Genomic DNA, 15,124 nt, shown 5'->3' with positions numbered 1-15,124 from the left:
CACCACACTATGCTCAAAAGGAAAAGATTTGCCCCAACCATGACCAAGGTTTTACCTGGACCAGAGGCAGCCAGGCAAGGAAAATGATTTTTAAAACAATCACCATTTAAAAAAGATTTGTGAACCCAACTCAAAAAAACCATAAATAATCAGACAAGGTCCAAGCTTGTCCACAACACAACATCGCTTGGAATATTTGAAGGCACAAGGTTCATGAGGCATAAGGTTTGTGTATGCAATGAAGCCAACATACTGATAACTTTTTCTCATGGATCTTTAAGGATGCTACAAGGTTCTTCAAGGTATTGAAAATATCTCGTTCAAGTTATGTCTGCAAGTTATTATATGCACTTAAGCTTGAATGCCCATGATAGATATGGTTAAAATGCAGTACACCAAATAAAGTGTCAAAGTTATACTGCCGCACAGGTTGCCTATGAAGACTTGAAAACTGAAACATGCTTTTGTTGGATCATTTTTTACTAAGGATAATGTTATATGAAGCCAGAGAAATTGCTGCTGCTACAATAAGAGAAGATGAAATGACAGACCCAAAAGCCAAGCACAGCTAAAACTTGTAGTAATATTTCAGTAAGAAATCTCAACTTCTGTCCCTTCACCTAATCATACTTGTTATCCTTATGGTCTGCAGTGCGCATCATCTCCTAATTGCCAGTTGCTATTATTTAGCCACTAGCTACACTTGTTTTTGGGAAATTATCCTCTTGGCATATGCAATTATATAATCCCGTGTAACCAGTTCTCCAGTGGTCACTTGTATAGAACTCTTTTACAGTAAATAAAAACTTGGTTTGGTACTGTTCTTTGCTTAAAGTTAATTTGTAAAACAATTGAGAAATAATATGATAGTTATAAGTAACTTGATACCTGTGTGGGTCTCTTTGGAATCCTTGGCAATTTCTTCATACTCTATGTATGCTTATGTATTAAATTCAAAATTAAAGAAAAAAGTCTCAAATGCATGCTGTGCTTCTCCAACCCTTATTCTTATAACCTGAACTTGGAATGGCTTGTAATAAGCTGAAGCGTTATTTGAAACTTGACTAAAGATCATTTTTCTCGGTCTCTAATTTTTGCAGTGTAATAATATGGAATGAACATATTTTGAAGATTACAATGCGCATGTTATTTTAAGGCATTGAGGCACTAGACCAATTGCTTAGTATTGTGTTGAAGATTACAATGTGCATGTTATTTTAAGGTATAGTTTGGTTTAGTTTTTCTTTTAAATTGATGAGGTTTATTGTGCAGGGTAATGCAATACTATCAAAACGTCTACTAAAGAAAGAGTTGGAAGCTTGCATAGTTTTAAACATGTCCCCTGCAGAATTGAAGGTATTAAAATTTTGTTTCTGTTCAGCATTAGTGACATTTCTGGTGAGGTTCTATGCATTTGGAAATAGATCAATAAAACTAAGTAGCCATGATTGCAGCTTGTAAGATTTGTGTATGCAATGACTTTTTTTTTTAGTAATTTAAGTTTTAGTAGTTTTAAGGTCCTGGAATAAATTAATAACTAATTTTTATATGCTTCAAAGCAAGGATGCAAAAATCGGCAAAAAATCGGCCAAATCGCGATTTATTGCGAGGCAAATGGCCAGCGGATTTAATTGGAGAAAAAATAGCGGCCAATTTTTTCCATAAAATCGTAGATTTTCGGCCAAAAAAATCGGGGTTTTTTCTGATAAAATTGCGATTCAAAAACAAAAAATCGTGCCTTAATAAACCGTCCCAAAACCCTAAAAGTAAAATCGAAAATAACATAAAGTGGGCAGCGAAAAAAAAGGGCGATTATTATTATGTGACTGTTCCCACGGCTGATGCCCTACGCCCGATGCCTGACGTGCGATCTTTGGTGCTTTTTTTTCGATGCCCTACGCCCGACGCTTGACTGTGCTCCCTCGCCCGATGCCATTCACCATTGTTCTCGGGTTTTTTTAAAACCTGCAATTTCTTTTTGCATATATGTAAAATTGTAAATAATAAAACAGTTTTAAATTAAAACTATAAGTGACATATATGTTATTTAAGTTTATACTGTTATTTTCATATATAAACTTAAATAAGATATATACTGTTAAATTAATTACTAAATCGAAATATATACTGTTACATGTAAACTCTAATAACAATATATATATAACAGTATATATTTCAATTTAATAACAGTAATATATAATGGAAACTAGTAATATGTTATTGTATTCTATAAATTTAGTGTATATGTGTGTTTTTTTAGAATATTTTAAGAAATTATATATTTTCAGATGTTTGATAATTTTGCCGATTTATTGCCGATTTTTAAAATTTTTTCAGCCAAAAGATTTATTGCCGATTAAGATTTTTACATCTTTGCTTCAAAGTATTTGCAAATATGATTTTATTATTCACTCATAATTTTTGGTACTTTACAGTTTGCTTAATCACTTCTCCCTTTGTTACCATCAAATAAATACAAACATATTTTCGAATGTCATTTACAATTCTTTAAGCGAAATAACTAAAAAAATCTAGACTTGACTTGACTCAGTCAAAATAGAGAAAATGGGATTTGCATCGAGTACATGATTCTTTTGATCTGTTTAATTAGGCATAATGCCTATTGTCTTAATACACAGCTTAAGGGTGACAAGAATATCCTTAAGTTATTAGGTCACACTAGAAGATGGCACATGTTTTTGAGAATTTACTGATTACAAGACAGTTAGCAAGATAGAATAAAGGATGAGATGTCGATGTCTCCATCAGATTCTTGTTGGAGCTCCTATTTGAATATTTTGTGATGGATTAGTCGGTTGAATCACACTACTGACTTGTTTTATTTGTATGAATATTGTAGCAGAATTTAGCGCCTTTCTTGGTTATATTTTCCTTAAATGCCACATCCAAGGAATGGTAATGGTTAGAATCTGCCTTATTTATGCCTTGTATTTGAGAGAGTCTGATGATCTCAAGAACCTTGTGTAACAAATCCATTTTTCTGCAAATCAAACATTCAAGTAGAGGATTTTACTTAAGAGTATGGTTATGCAGTGTGATGTTACATATGGATCCTTTTATAAAATATACATGTAGAGGTTGTAGGTCTCATACAGGTTGAATAAGACTCTTATAGGTCCATGGAGAAATAATGATTTCATGCATTCTGCATGTTTCTTGCATTGATTGTTCCAACTGGCTTGGTATCAAGAACTGCTGGTATGGTGGAAGCTATCTAATTTTGTAGAGGGAACTCATGAACGGTTCCAATAATATTTTTATGTGCCATCCTATTTGGCTTTGTGAATATGAAAAAGCCATATTACCACAGAGAGCAGTGCTGGCAATGGTATATGCTCTCCAAAAGTTTATGCAAAATCTTCAAGCGGTACAACTGAAGTTCTACAGATCTGTAGGTAGCCAAGTACCTAGTTAATAAGGCACCACTAGAAGGGAGAATTTCAAGGCAGTCGATGTTTATTCAACATTATCATTGTGCAGCTTGGGTAATATAACATTGGACCATATCATTTTTTTTAATTGAGCATAGTATACTAATAGCATAACAGTTACAGATTTAATATTGTCTTCAACAGTTCAGACCTCACAAATTCAGTGAAAAAAAGATACTTGGCCATGCAAGGCCACAAAGAGACTGTTATACTAGAGATCTTTGCCACACAACGCCCCAAAGAGACTGTTTATACTAGAGATCTTTGCCACACAACGCCCCAAAGAGACTGTTTATACTAGAGATCACCACCATGGAAGGCATTATATATATTCTGTAGCAAACAACCAGGCCATGCAAGGCCAGCAAAAAGGGAATGTGTATGTTAATGTATACACTTACCATATATAATTCATCACAAATATATAATATCCAAAGCAGAGTTATCAAAAGTTAATGCTTTCATTGTATCTGTCGAAGTCATTCTACCCGATTGATGGATCAATCTCAGACATGTCTTCATTTGATCTTACTACCTCCAGTGTAAAGTCTTCCCCTTTGTTAACAGTAAATACTAGTCTTCCCTGGAAGCCAAGATCTTTCTTCAGAGTTTCAACTGATCTTGTTGCCTCTTCTTTGAAATTCAAGGTAGCCTCTCAAAGGCACATTTTTTTTTTAATGAATGGCTAATATCTATTCATGTCCACTTGTCCAGTATTCAGCAACTTTTGAAATTTGTCTTTGGATTTCTCCAATGTAATAGTAACCTGCACAGAGATGTCATGATAAATGATTCATTTGGTAGACTTAGTAAGTACTCTCCTTTTGTCCTGGAACCAGTCCTCATTCCTAGTTTTCCATGAAGACCACAATATCTCAATAGATAACACAAGCCAAAAGAATTAAAGGATTACTCAAATCATTTACATAGCCAAACAAAATTTCCTGCCAATTAACCCCATTCTTATCCCCCCAACGTACTAGGTCTGCACAAACCAATTTCTAGATTTCTTTAGCATAGAGACATTTGAAGAAGATATGTTTGATATTTTTAGGTGTCCTACAAAAAGCACAGAGGTTCAGATTGGAAGAGGGGAAACAACGAGGCAGTTTTTGCAAAATAAGCAACCATTTAAAACAGGCTTTCTTAGGTTCTAACACATTGGACCATAGAAATCTAAAAATATTTGACCACTGATTCTCAAACAATTCAAGATTCCAGCATCCGTTTAAGTGCCTGGTCATGTCGGGGGTTTTGCCCATAGATTTATAAATTACTCTGGGCTTGACTTTTTGTAAATCAGTACCTTCACACCATTTGAATCTATCAAGATTATCATTGTTGCAATCAAACTGTATGGGAAACAAGAAAATATTGCTTGCTTCCTTCACGATAGAATATGTTCTCCAATGAGATGGAGGTAGACCAAATTCTGTACTAAGGGAAGCCCAAGACTTCAGTTGGTTGTCTAAAAAATATCACTGATGGATTTAATTCCTTACATGTACCAAGACTTGGCAGAGCATCTTTGCAATAAGGCAAGTGGTTTATCTTTACTAGATAGATTCCACCAAATAGATCTTGATGGACAGATTTTGCTTCTGTTTTTATCCAAAAATTCATAGTCTTTGACCAATAATTTGCCTGCTCCCAAGCTTTCCATAAGCTTTTAAACACACTGGACCCAATAGGGGAATCTGGGAATTTTCCAAACAGTAAGTCTTAGAGGTGAAGAAATGCCCATGCTATAGCTTGCTTTGGTACTACCAGCTGGATATTGTTCCTCATGAAGACCTTCCAGGGTTCATTTCCTTTTAATGCCTTGAGAATCCATTTGACAGCTAAAGAAATGCCATGCTTTTTTAGATCTTTCAAACTTAATCCCCTTTCAGATTTATCTTAAGCAATACCAATCCCATTTTACGGAATGTTTCTTTTTATTTTTTTACCATCAGACCAAAGAAATTGTCTGATTTTTTTCTTTTTGAATTTCATTTATTTGATAGCTACAAAACAGCCACACAAAGGAGTAGTATAGGCTGTCAGATGATAGAATCTTTTGACACTTGAATTCTACTTGTCAAGTATTGTATTGTTTGTTTTGTTGTCCTCATTTTTGAATTTTCAAAAATTAGGCAACCCCTATGAAATTTTTCCTTGAAATCCATACTCTTGTTTCTCTAAGGCATGTTTTACAAGGTAAACACTTGTATTGATTGGTGTCTAATCATGCATGGGTGATTTTGCCATGATTTTCCAAGTTTTGGTTGATTTTTGCCTTCATTTTCCTAGCTTTCTGTGCAATTTCGTGTTTCAGGTCAGTCACTGCAAGTAAATGCACTAACTTGTAGTCGGGCCTCTAAGACCCAATTACAAGTTAGTTCATTGTTTTAACTGTCAAGTTACTTGCAAAGTCGGGTCTCTACAAGTTGCATTATAACACTGACTGAAATTAAAGTCTCTGTCGTGGTGTGTTTTTTTCAATGTCAAGTCGAGTTTTAAGTCTAAAATTGTAAGTATGTGGGTGTTTTGTCTTTCTTTTCGCAAGTTGTCATGGATCTCTAAACCTCGATTGCAAGTCCTCCTTTCATATTACAAGTGATTCTTCACTTGCAATTGGGTCTCTAAGGCCCGATTGCAAGCTTTTCCTTCCCTTAGCAATCTTCTTCACACTTGCAATCGGGTCCTAGAGACCCGATTACAAGTACCCATTATTAGATTTCCCCCCCTTTTTTTTCCTTCAAGTTACATTTCGGGTTTCTTGGGGATGATTGCGAGTTCATCTCACACACATGGCAGTCTTCCCTTGCAATCGGGTTTCTGAGACCCGATTACAAGTCTTTCACCACAATTTGTGTGCTTACATTCGGGTCTCTAGAACCCGATTGCAAGTGATTTTCAATTTTCAAGCATTGCTCACTTGCCTATAAGCTTCCAATTTCTGATTTCAAAGGCAAATTATGAAGACTTTTCCCACTCATTTGCAAGCAATTCACCCCTTGCAATCAGATGTTTGAGACCCAATTGCAAATGTGAAATATATCATTTCACCCGCCATTCCTCTAAGCTTATTTGCGTGCATTAGGGTCTCAGAGACCCAATTGCAAGTAAGAGTTTTATCATAGCTTCCAAGACTTGCATTCTTCCATTTCTGCACACCAAGTTTGCTGCAATTCATTTGCACTCGCATTCCAAGCTTCTTTCCGTCCACTTGTAGTTAATCTCCCAAGATCCAAAATTGGTCCAAAATGCACTAAAAAACACTTAAAAATGAGTCTCTAGGATCCAATTACAAGTGCAAACTTGTATTTTCCCATTACACATGAAGTTGCATGTTCGTTCTCCACAATTGCAAGTCAATGCTCTTGTTTTTCCACACATGTAATGCAGTCCTCAAAACCTGAAATTCACTTGTGAGCCCATTTTTGCATCAATTTATCCCTCCCTTGTCAGTCTTGTTTGCACACATGATCTATCAAACCAACAAATCAAGGCATGGGCATTGTATTATAACATTTTCATCTTGAATAAGGTGTTATGGGTTCTTCATCAGTGAACAAAAGAAGAAGAGATACAACAGTAATTCATGGGGCAGCCCAAGGGTCAATAATCCTCATGAAGTCATCCGGTGACAAAGTGAATCAGGCATGGAGAAAGAACAAAACGAAGAGAAGAATTTCCCTCCTAAAGAAATGGTACTACCCCAAGCATGTGATAAGGTTGAAGTTCGCTGGCCAAGAACACAAAGACTATCAAGGGTGCAAGTTCTTGTTCCGGTTCAAGATGCCATTCCCAAACTCGAGTACTTCAATCACAAAGTGTCTTATAATAGCATGAAGATCAAACAAAGGAGGATGTAGATAGAGTCGTGTCTCTGGACTCTTAGTTTCAATTATGCATTTGTAATTTCATTTTGACAAATTACATGTAATGACAGAAATTGTAATTGTAGGAGATCATATCACTTGCAAAGTTGTAACTTGTAATTACATGTAATCACATTGCAAGTCGAAATGCAATAAGACTTGCAATGTTTAATAAATCATAGTTAGTTAAGTTGTGGAATAAGTCTCAGTTGATTAGACTTCTCCCACATTTTGCTCTCAGCCCCTCTCCTATATATAGATCAGGGTGCCCTTTGTAATTTGTATCTTTTTAGGAAGCAAGAAAACTCTGCAAAAATTGCAATCATAGAGACTTTGAGCTTTATACTTGTAAATTGTTTTTCCTCAAGTAATATCATGAGAGTGTGGAATTTAAGACTTAGTGTTGAAGCCATTCTTATGTGCCCATTGTGTTCTTGTGTCATAGTGGAATATTGCTTTGTATTTGCTTTGAGGTTGAAGTACAAATTGTTGAGAAGAGCTTCACTTTGATTATCTGCAGACTTTGTGCTGCAAATATTGAAGATTGAATTAATATAGTTTAGTGTTAGAAGTTGAGAAGAGTTGCAAGACTTTGTGCTTGTGGTTGTTCCCATTTTAAGCGATTCCAAGGTGCATCATACTTGCAGACTTTGCGCTGCCATATGCTGTATATTGTTCTTGTTTAGCATTCTGAAAAAGGTAGATAGGATTGTGGGAATTTAAGACTTTGTGCTTAGTTGCTGTTTTCCTTTCGAGGAGGTGATGGAATTCTTTGTGCTTTCAGGAAACTTTATTTCTTTTCTTGTCTTGCTTTAAGCTGCTGTTATTATCTTTAAAAAAAGTTGTTTCTTTTCTGGGAAGAGAAAAAAAATCTTTTCTGAAAAAAGAGAAAGGTTGCTGTCCCACCCAAATTAGATTAAGTATTTAGTTAGTAGAAAAGGGGGAGCCTTTCCTAAATTAGGAGAGTTTTATACTCACACACTGTGGTTGGAATGACAGTTTTGCACATCCTATCGGGTTTACAAAATTTTCAACCAACATGTTCCATTTGTCTAATTTCTTGTCAATTCCTTTTATCCACTCCCACGTCTTTCAAACAGGGATTCACAACAAAGAGGATACCAAGATATCTACCTTGTTTGTTATGACCTACCATTGGATTTCTTATTTATCAAACCACAATGGGAGTTGTTTTCCCAACTCAACATCATGGATTTGATCGTGGATAGTTTTGCTTTGGAAGCTACAAAAAACATATTTTGCTTCTGCATTTTAGTATCAAAGTTGTCTTCTTCAAGATTAACAAATAGGGTAGTATCATCTGCAAATTGAATGGACCATATCATTAAACATATAGACACTCTCTCAATTGTTTTTTAAGTAAAAAATTCTGGTAATTGTGATTTATTTTACTTTTGGTTAATGTCTTGGTTTTCCTCCTTGGACAGCTAGGATAACATTGAAGATAAGCTAATCAATTCTTACTTGATTTACAAACAAATTGGTAAGGACATAATTTAAACAAATAGCTGAGTATGAGTGGAAGGAATTAGGATGATGCCTACGCCTTATTCATTGGTCAGTCTTATACAATTTTCCCTCATTATATCTAGCCATGTTTGCTAGTCGAAAAGTGATCAATTGCAACAAGGATGTTCTACGTTACTACCTGTTTTTCCCATGCAAATTTTTTGTATGGAGTCATTTTCAGTCAAATGTACATCTTTCTTGTTTAATGAGTCTTGATTGAATATCTTTGTTTGCAAGTTCATGAATGACATGTTTCTCAAGCTTTGGTCAATGTCATTGCATGCAAAAGAGGATTGGCTTCTCAATGTATTAGACAAGAGACAAAATAGAGCTTGGACGTGGGAGGAAATGCAAAATTGGTGCAAGGCACATAAAATGGTGCACTCAGTGGTATAGACTATAGAGTGTGCACCTTGACAAGGTGGGACACTTTTTGAAGTTTCAAGTGAAGAATGATACACTTAGTGGTGAGTGGCATGCCAATACAAAGATTTTACCAAAAACAAGTGTTTGTGTTAAAAATGGGACATCTAGACCCATGGTATAGTCCAATAGAAAGTGTGTCCAGGAAAGTGAAAAACATGTAAAAATGGACACTTAGATTAGAGAAGCATGCCATTGCACCAAAGGGTCAAAATTGTCTAAATAAAATAAACTATGCACTGAATCATGGAATGTGCCAAGTCAACTTAATTACATTAGAAAACATTTCGCATAAGTGGAAAAGCATGCACCTCTCCAAAGGATTACCAATGTCAACTAAAAAACATAACTGAAAGTGCATACTTAGATCATTAAAGCACTCCTGTTCACTAAGTGGGCAAAGTCAAGTGAAAAATAGAACAAAATTGGACATCTAGTCCAAAGGAGCACTCCTGTTAACTAAGTGGGCAAAGTCAAGTGAAAATTAGAACAAAAGTGGACATCGAGTCCAAAGGAGCAGCCCTCTCCATTGAGTGGGCATTTATGAATGAAAAGTAAAAAGGGACTTTATATGTATTCGAGTACTCCTCTCCAAAGGAAGACCAGGTTTAGTCGATTGCAAAAGAAGGGATGATTAAGACTGCTGGAGTGCTCCTCACAGTTGAATGGATAAATTTCATTCAAAAGAAAGCAGCAATTGTTTCAAGGCTAAACCTTCCCTAAAAGAGTGTTAAGATAAAAAAATAATAAAACCTTTGTGAACAAAAGCTGGGGTGTTTTCTTTTCATTCCTCCATTGAAATCTCTTTTTGTTCACTTCCAGCAGGGTCTTTGATAATTCTTGAAGGATTCTCAGTCTTTTGGAAAGCATTCATCAGATCTATAGATTTCATAGGGGCCTATAATAGCATATAAGGGGGTCAGGAGGTACCATAACAGAAATTTTCACCAGATTTTGACCATTGACAAGAACAGTGAGTATAACTCTTTCACAGTGATACTGTTTTGAAGGTTTAATTTTCACCAAAGGAGGATTTGTGAGGGTCTTCCTGTAGTATTGGCACTTTCTTTCTACATTTTCAAACATCCAAGTTTTTTGATTTGTATGACCATTGACAGCTAGGGTTTGACAAAGATTTATTATAGTTTTCAGATTTGTTGCAGATTTGCAAGGATTTGTGACAGTTTGTTAGCAGTTTGCAAACAATCAATACCATTTTGCTTTGATGCCTAGAGTTTGGGGCTTACTTTTCATGATTTCTGTTTGCGCCCAGGGTTTCAAATTCATATTGCTGTTTTGTGTTAGGCTGAGGGTCTGACTTGAGGCAAAATATTAAAAGTGTCACTTATTGCTGAAGGGTATGCCTTATACTACTTCGTTTTAAAAGTTTAAAAATCACTAAATATGTCCACTAAACCAAGAAGCATCCTCCTTATTAAATGATATCTTTGCTTACTTTTAAGATGATTTCTGAAGACTGCAGCACATGCTTTGGTAGAGGTATTATTAAAAGTAGTGCTCCACAAGGATGTATCCCACCTGAAAATGCAAAGTTTCAGGTACCAGACATTTTTAGGATGTGGAGAAGGGGATGAAACATCCCTCCATGAGCTCCAACTGTCATCAAGAGGTGGGGCTGTCTCAAAGATGCCCATGTAGAAGCGTGGGATATCTTTGAGATGCCCCTCTTATTAGAGATACTGGGGGGATGCCCCAACATCCTTGAGATGGCCTAAGGATGCATAGGTATCCGTTGACCGTTTAAGGGATAGCAGGAAGTCCCCACAGCCAGGGAAAGCATAAAATGCATTTTAAGGTAAACTATTTTTTTTAATAAAAACCTAAAGATCTAGCAACCGTAACACTAATTTGTTAATAGGCCTATATTATGAGTCACAACCCGCATCTACACCCACCAAAAAACTATAAATATACACGCCTACCCTCAATTCAAATCATCATCAATGCTTCGTCATTGCACTAGGCAAGAACAAAAGAAAAGGAAGACTTAAATCATCTTCATCAATCAACTGTTTGAAGCATTCATCAAGCTTTTTGCTCAATACTTCACAAATCTATACTGTCGTTGAGTTTGTCTTCAAAATTCATTGTGAAATCATTTTTTTTGCATTTTCTTCTAGCATTGTAATAGGATTACTAAAATATAGTAATATTCAAATATTAATAAACAAACTGTAAATGTCAAATAATGAATCACTTTGCTGTTTTTTCTTTAATTTTTATTAAATTTTAGAGTTAGAAATCATAAAATGCTCTTTTTTGCTTTCAAATTTAATAATCAATGTTCATATGTGCAAATTATTCATAGTATTTCTAAATTATTAGTTAAATTATTCTTAGTTCTTTTACGGTATCGGTTTTGTAACAGCGTTTTCAGAGTATTTAAATGCTGTTTTAACTATTTAGTATTTTAGGTTTTTAAATTTAATTTCCTGAAAATATTTATTTGCATAATGATATAACTGATTTTCTACTTTGCATATTGCTTTTGTTTATCCTTTCCTTCTGTACCTTAAGCAAGCCAAAATAAGAAAAACAATAGTGAAATGAAAACCAGAAATCCTCCTCTAGTTTAGAAGTTTAAACATTTAACTATAGTATTTTTAAATTTTAATATTAATAGTCAAACTAGGATTTGCATCTTTTATGTATCCTCTTCTTTTGCATTTCATGCAACTTGATGGAAGAAAAACAAAAGGAGACAAAAGGAGAATTCTTTGTTTCTTGAGCCCTTACATTTGCCATTAAGTTTATGTTGTGATGTTAAATGATATAATTGTATTTCTTGTAGTTTCATTATGATTTACTAAAACATGAGTAATAATGAGGTTCAAAATCTTAAAATTGGATTTTGAAGTCAAACTGAGAACATATATTGTGGTGGTATAGGGTTAGTGAGGGATGAGGAAGCGAGTGCAAAGGAGAGTGTTTCTTGTTTTAGTTGCCCTTCCAAACTATTGGAAGGCTTTATAAAGGGTCCCTCCAACAAAGATTGACAATGCAAAGAATGCTGCCATGATAGCCTTATTTATTAATTTGCCACATTCAAGGGGCTGTCCAAATGAGGCAAAGTTGGATTTTTATGCGATAGGATAGGATTTTCCAAAACTATGGTGGACACAGTCTTGATTCATTGATAACCTCACTGGTTATTCACCTCTTATCTCGAAAGAAGAATTGTTCTACAGACAACTTCATCTACTCTCTAAAGAGGAACAAGTTTACCTCTAGGAGATCACGAAAGCTTCTATACAAAATGCATTATGTCTCATTGATTGCAACATGCTTATTTGCAATGAGAGTCTTGCAGCATTGGGTATGTCCTTGGTACATAGAGTTGCAGGTCTCAAATCCCTGATGTCAAGTAGTTTTTTGAACAGCAATGGTGTCAAACCTACAGAAAGACTTCCTACCTATGATTAGGGAGGGTAACTTTGGATCAATTTGCTAAGGTGGGTAAGACCTTTGACTTTGGGCTCAACTTGATGTTAGGATCAAAGTGTCACCAACCTTGTAAATCCTATGTATTTAATTACTCCTAATATTGTTTGTAAATCATCATAAGGCATGAAGGTTTCACCAATTGGTTTTTTGTTTTCATCAAGGTTTTATTGGAGCGGTAACTCTAATATACTGGGGGGCAATATAAATTATTTACTAAAAGCTAGTTACTATTTCTTAGGGTAAAGCGTCTTGGTTGTTCTAGTGGTTTTGTGTGCCCAACTTCTGTAATGTCCCTTTCCTCAAATAAGATTTATTAATACATAATAATTTTAGCATCAAAATATAAAATAATTTTAATAAAATATAATTACAAGTTAATTAGTTTTAATGAACAGTCAAGAGGATGACATGAAGAGGTGTGGCTCCCTCTAACATAAGATATAAAAGGGAGAAGAATTCATTTGAAAGAGGGGAGAGGAAGGAAGAGAGAATGGAGGATAGGAATTAAAAAAGGATAAATGGAAGAAGAAGAAATGAGGAGGAAATGAAGGGTTGCACACTTTCAAATGGTGCTAGTGGTGAAAGGTTGTGTCTCTTTCAAAGGACATAAATTGTGAAGGGTTGTACTATTTCAAAGGGGGGAATTGTGAAAGGTTGTACTATTTCAAAGGGGGGAATTGTGAAAGGTTGTGTCTTTTGCCAAAGGGCATATATGATGAAGAAGTGTGACCTCTCCCTCATATTGGGAGATATAAAAGGAAAGAGGGATCAAATGGAATGAGGAAAAGGAAGTGGAATTGGAGGAGATCTAGAGCAGATTTAGAGCATAAATATATGGAGAGATCTTAAATGAGATTTGAGAAGGAAAGAAGAAAATAAGATATGCAGATCTATAAGAGGAAGATATGCAAACCTCAATAAGATATATGTAAATTGGAAGAGCAGTAAAGACGGATTTGAGAAGTGAGATAGGTGAAGGTTAAATAAGAAGTAAAAGGGCAACAATTTTGCCAAACAGATGTATTTTTTCATAACCAAAGGATGTGACCCTTGGTCTCCATTAAGACTATAAAGTGAAGGAGACATCATTTGAAGAAGGCATCAAACCAAGAAGAAGATGAGTCGACCCATTCAAGGAAGCATCAAACTTCATAGCCAATTTCAGAATTCATAAAGAGAGGAAGCGAGCAGTTTTGATAAACGTGCATCAGTCAGTTAGATGTCAGTTAGAATGAATGGAGAACCAAACATGGAAATAGGGCAAGATTTTGGGCAATCCCAAAAGGGGACATTACAACTTCCTGTGAGGTTATTTCAATATTTGAAATCTATTTTGGGATGGTAATTAAATGATATTAACCACCTTGGAACTAAAAACAAACTAGGCACCCAAATAGAGTAGGTTAGTAATTTGGTTGCAACCTACATTGGTGTACATTAAGCAAGCTTGTAGACTTCCAAGGAGGGTTGTTGGGGTGTGAAACCAACCTGAACATCCCATTTAGGGGATGAAACAGTATTTAAGAGCTACTTAAGGTGGTAGCAAGGATAGGAAAGTAATTAAGAAACTTTTAGGTGCTTGAAGGAGTGTGTGAGATGTGAGGAAAATATTTGTACATAGAAGCTATTTAATTGAAGACAGAGAGGTGGTGATGGAAGTGAATGTATTGTAATCTTGCATCTGAAGATAATACATGCTTGGTGTCTCTTCTTGGTGGACCTTATTTGTAATGTCCCTACTAGTTAGGGATCACCGTCCTGCAAAACAAATTGTTAGAATATAACATATATATCAATTTGTAACTAAATCAACTTGCAATTTAACTTTAAATTACTTAATCACAATTCTCATCTATGAAAAGGATACGAATGCTCGCCTTCTTGGAACCCCTCTTGGTTCCAAGCCATCCAAGAAATCGAAGGTGAATTCGATTCCTGTCTTGGATGTAATTTCTTACATCCAAGCCATCCAGGAACCAAGGTCTTAGTTTGATTCCTGTCTTGAGTGTAATTTCTTACACCTAAGCCATCTAGGAAATCGAAGGTTAATTCGATCCCTGTCTTGAGTGTAATTTCTTACACCCAAGCCATCCAAGGCAGACCACAAGTCAATTCCTTGCCTTGGGTGATGTATCTCATCACCCAAGTCCATTAGAGGGGACCGGCCAGATCCGTTTCTTCTTGGATGAACTTGTCAACCAAGCCATTCATATATGCATATAGACCATCAGTATATATATATATTGCCAACCAGGGATTCGCGTATCCCTCCATTAGGCTAAGGGAGTTTCCTCCCTATGGCCTCCATTATTTAATCATATTTATATTGTATTTGACAATTTTATTATTATTTTCCATTTCATAATTCACATTATTAACATATATTCT

At 35.3% G+C, this 15,124-nt stretch overlaps 1 protein-coding gene across 2 annotated transcripts in view; it reads left to right on the top strand.

The window, feature by feature from the left end:
* Nucleotides 1-15,124, top strand: part of LOC131030603 (uncharacterized) — a 139,661-nt gene that overhangs the window by 86,103 nt on the left and 38,434 nt on the right. For both annotated transcript variants that reach the window (XR_009102925.1, XM_057961473.2), the window contains exon 5: nt 1,273-1,356. Coding sequence is in view for 1 of the 2 variants with exons in the window: in XM_057961473.2 (XP_057817456.1) it covers nt 1,273-1,356 (84 nt within the window). In the remaining variant the exon portion in view is untranslated. The remainder of the gene's footprint in view (nt 1-1,272; nt 1,357-15,124) is intronic.

The sequence above is a fragment of the Cryptomeria japonica genome, chromosome 4 (assembly GCF_030272615.1).
Source record: "Cryptomeria japonica chromosome 4, Sugi_1.0, whole genome shotgun sequence".
Classification (NCBI taxonomy): Eukaryota; Viridiplantae; Streptophyta; class Pinopsida; order Cupressales; family Cupressaceae; genus Cryptomeria; species Cryptomeria japonica.
The sequence above is the reverse complement of the archived record's forward strand: the minus strand, read 5'-3'. Positions and strand labels throughout refer to the sequence as shown.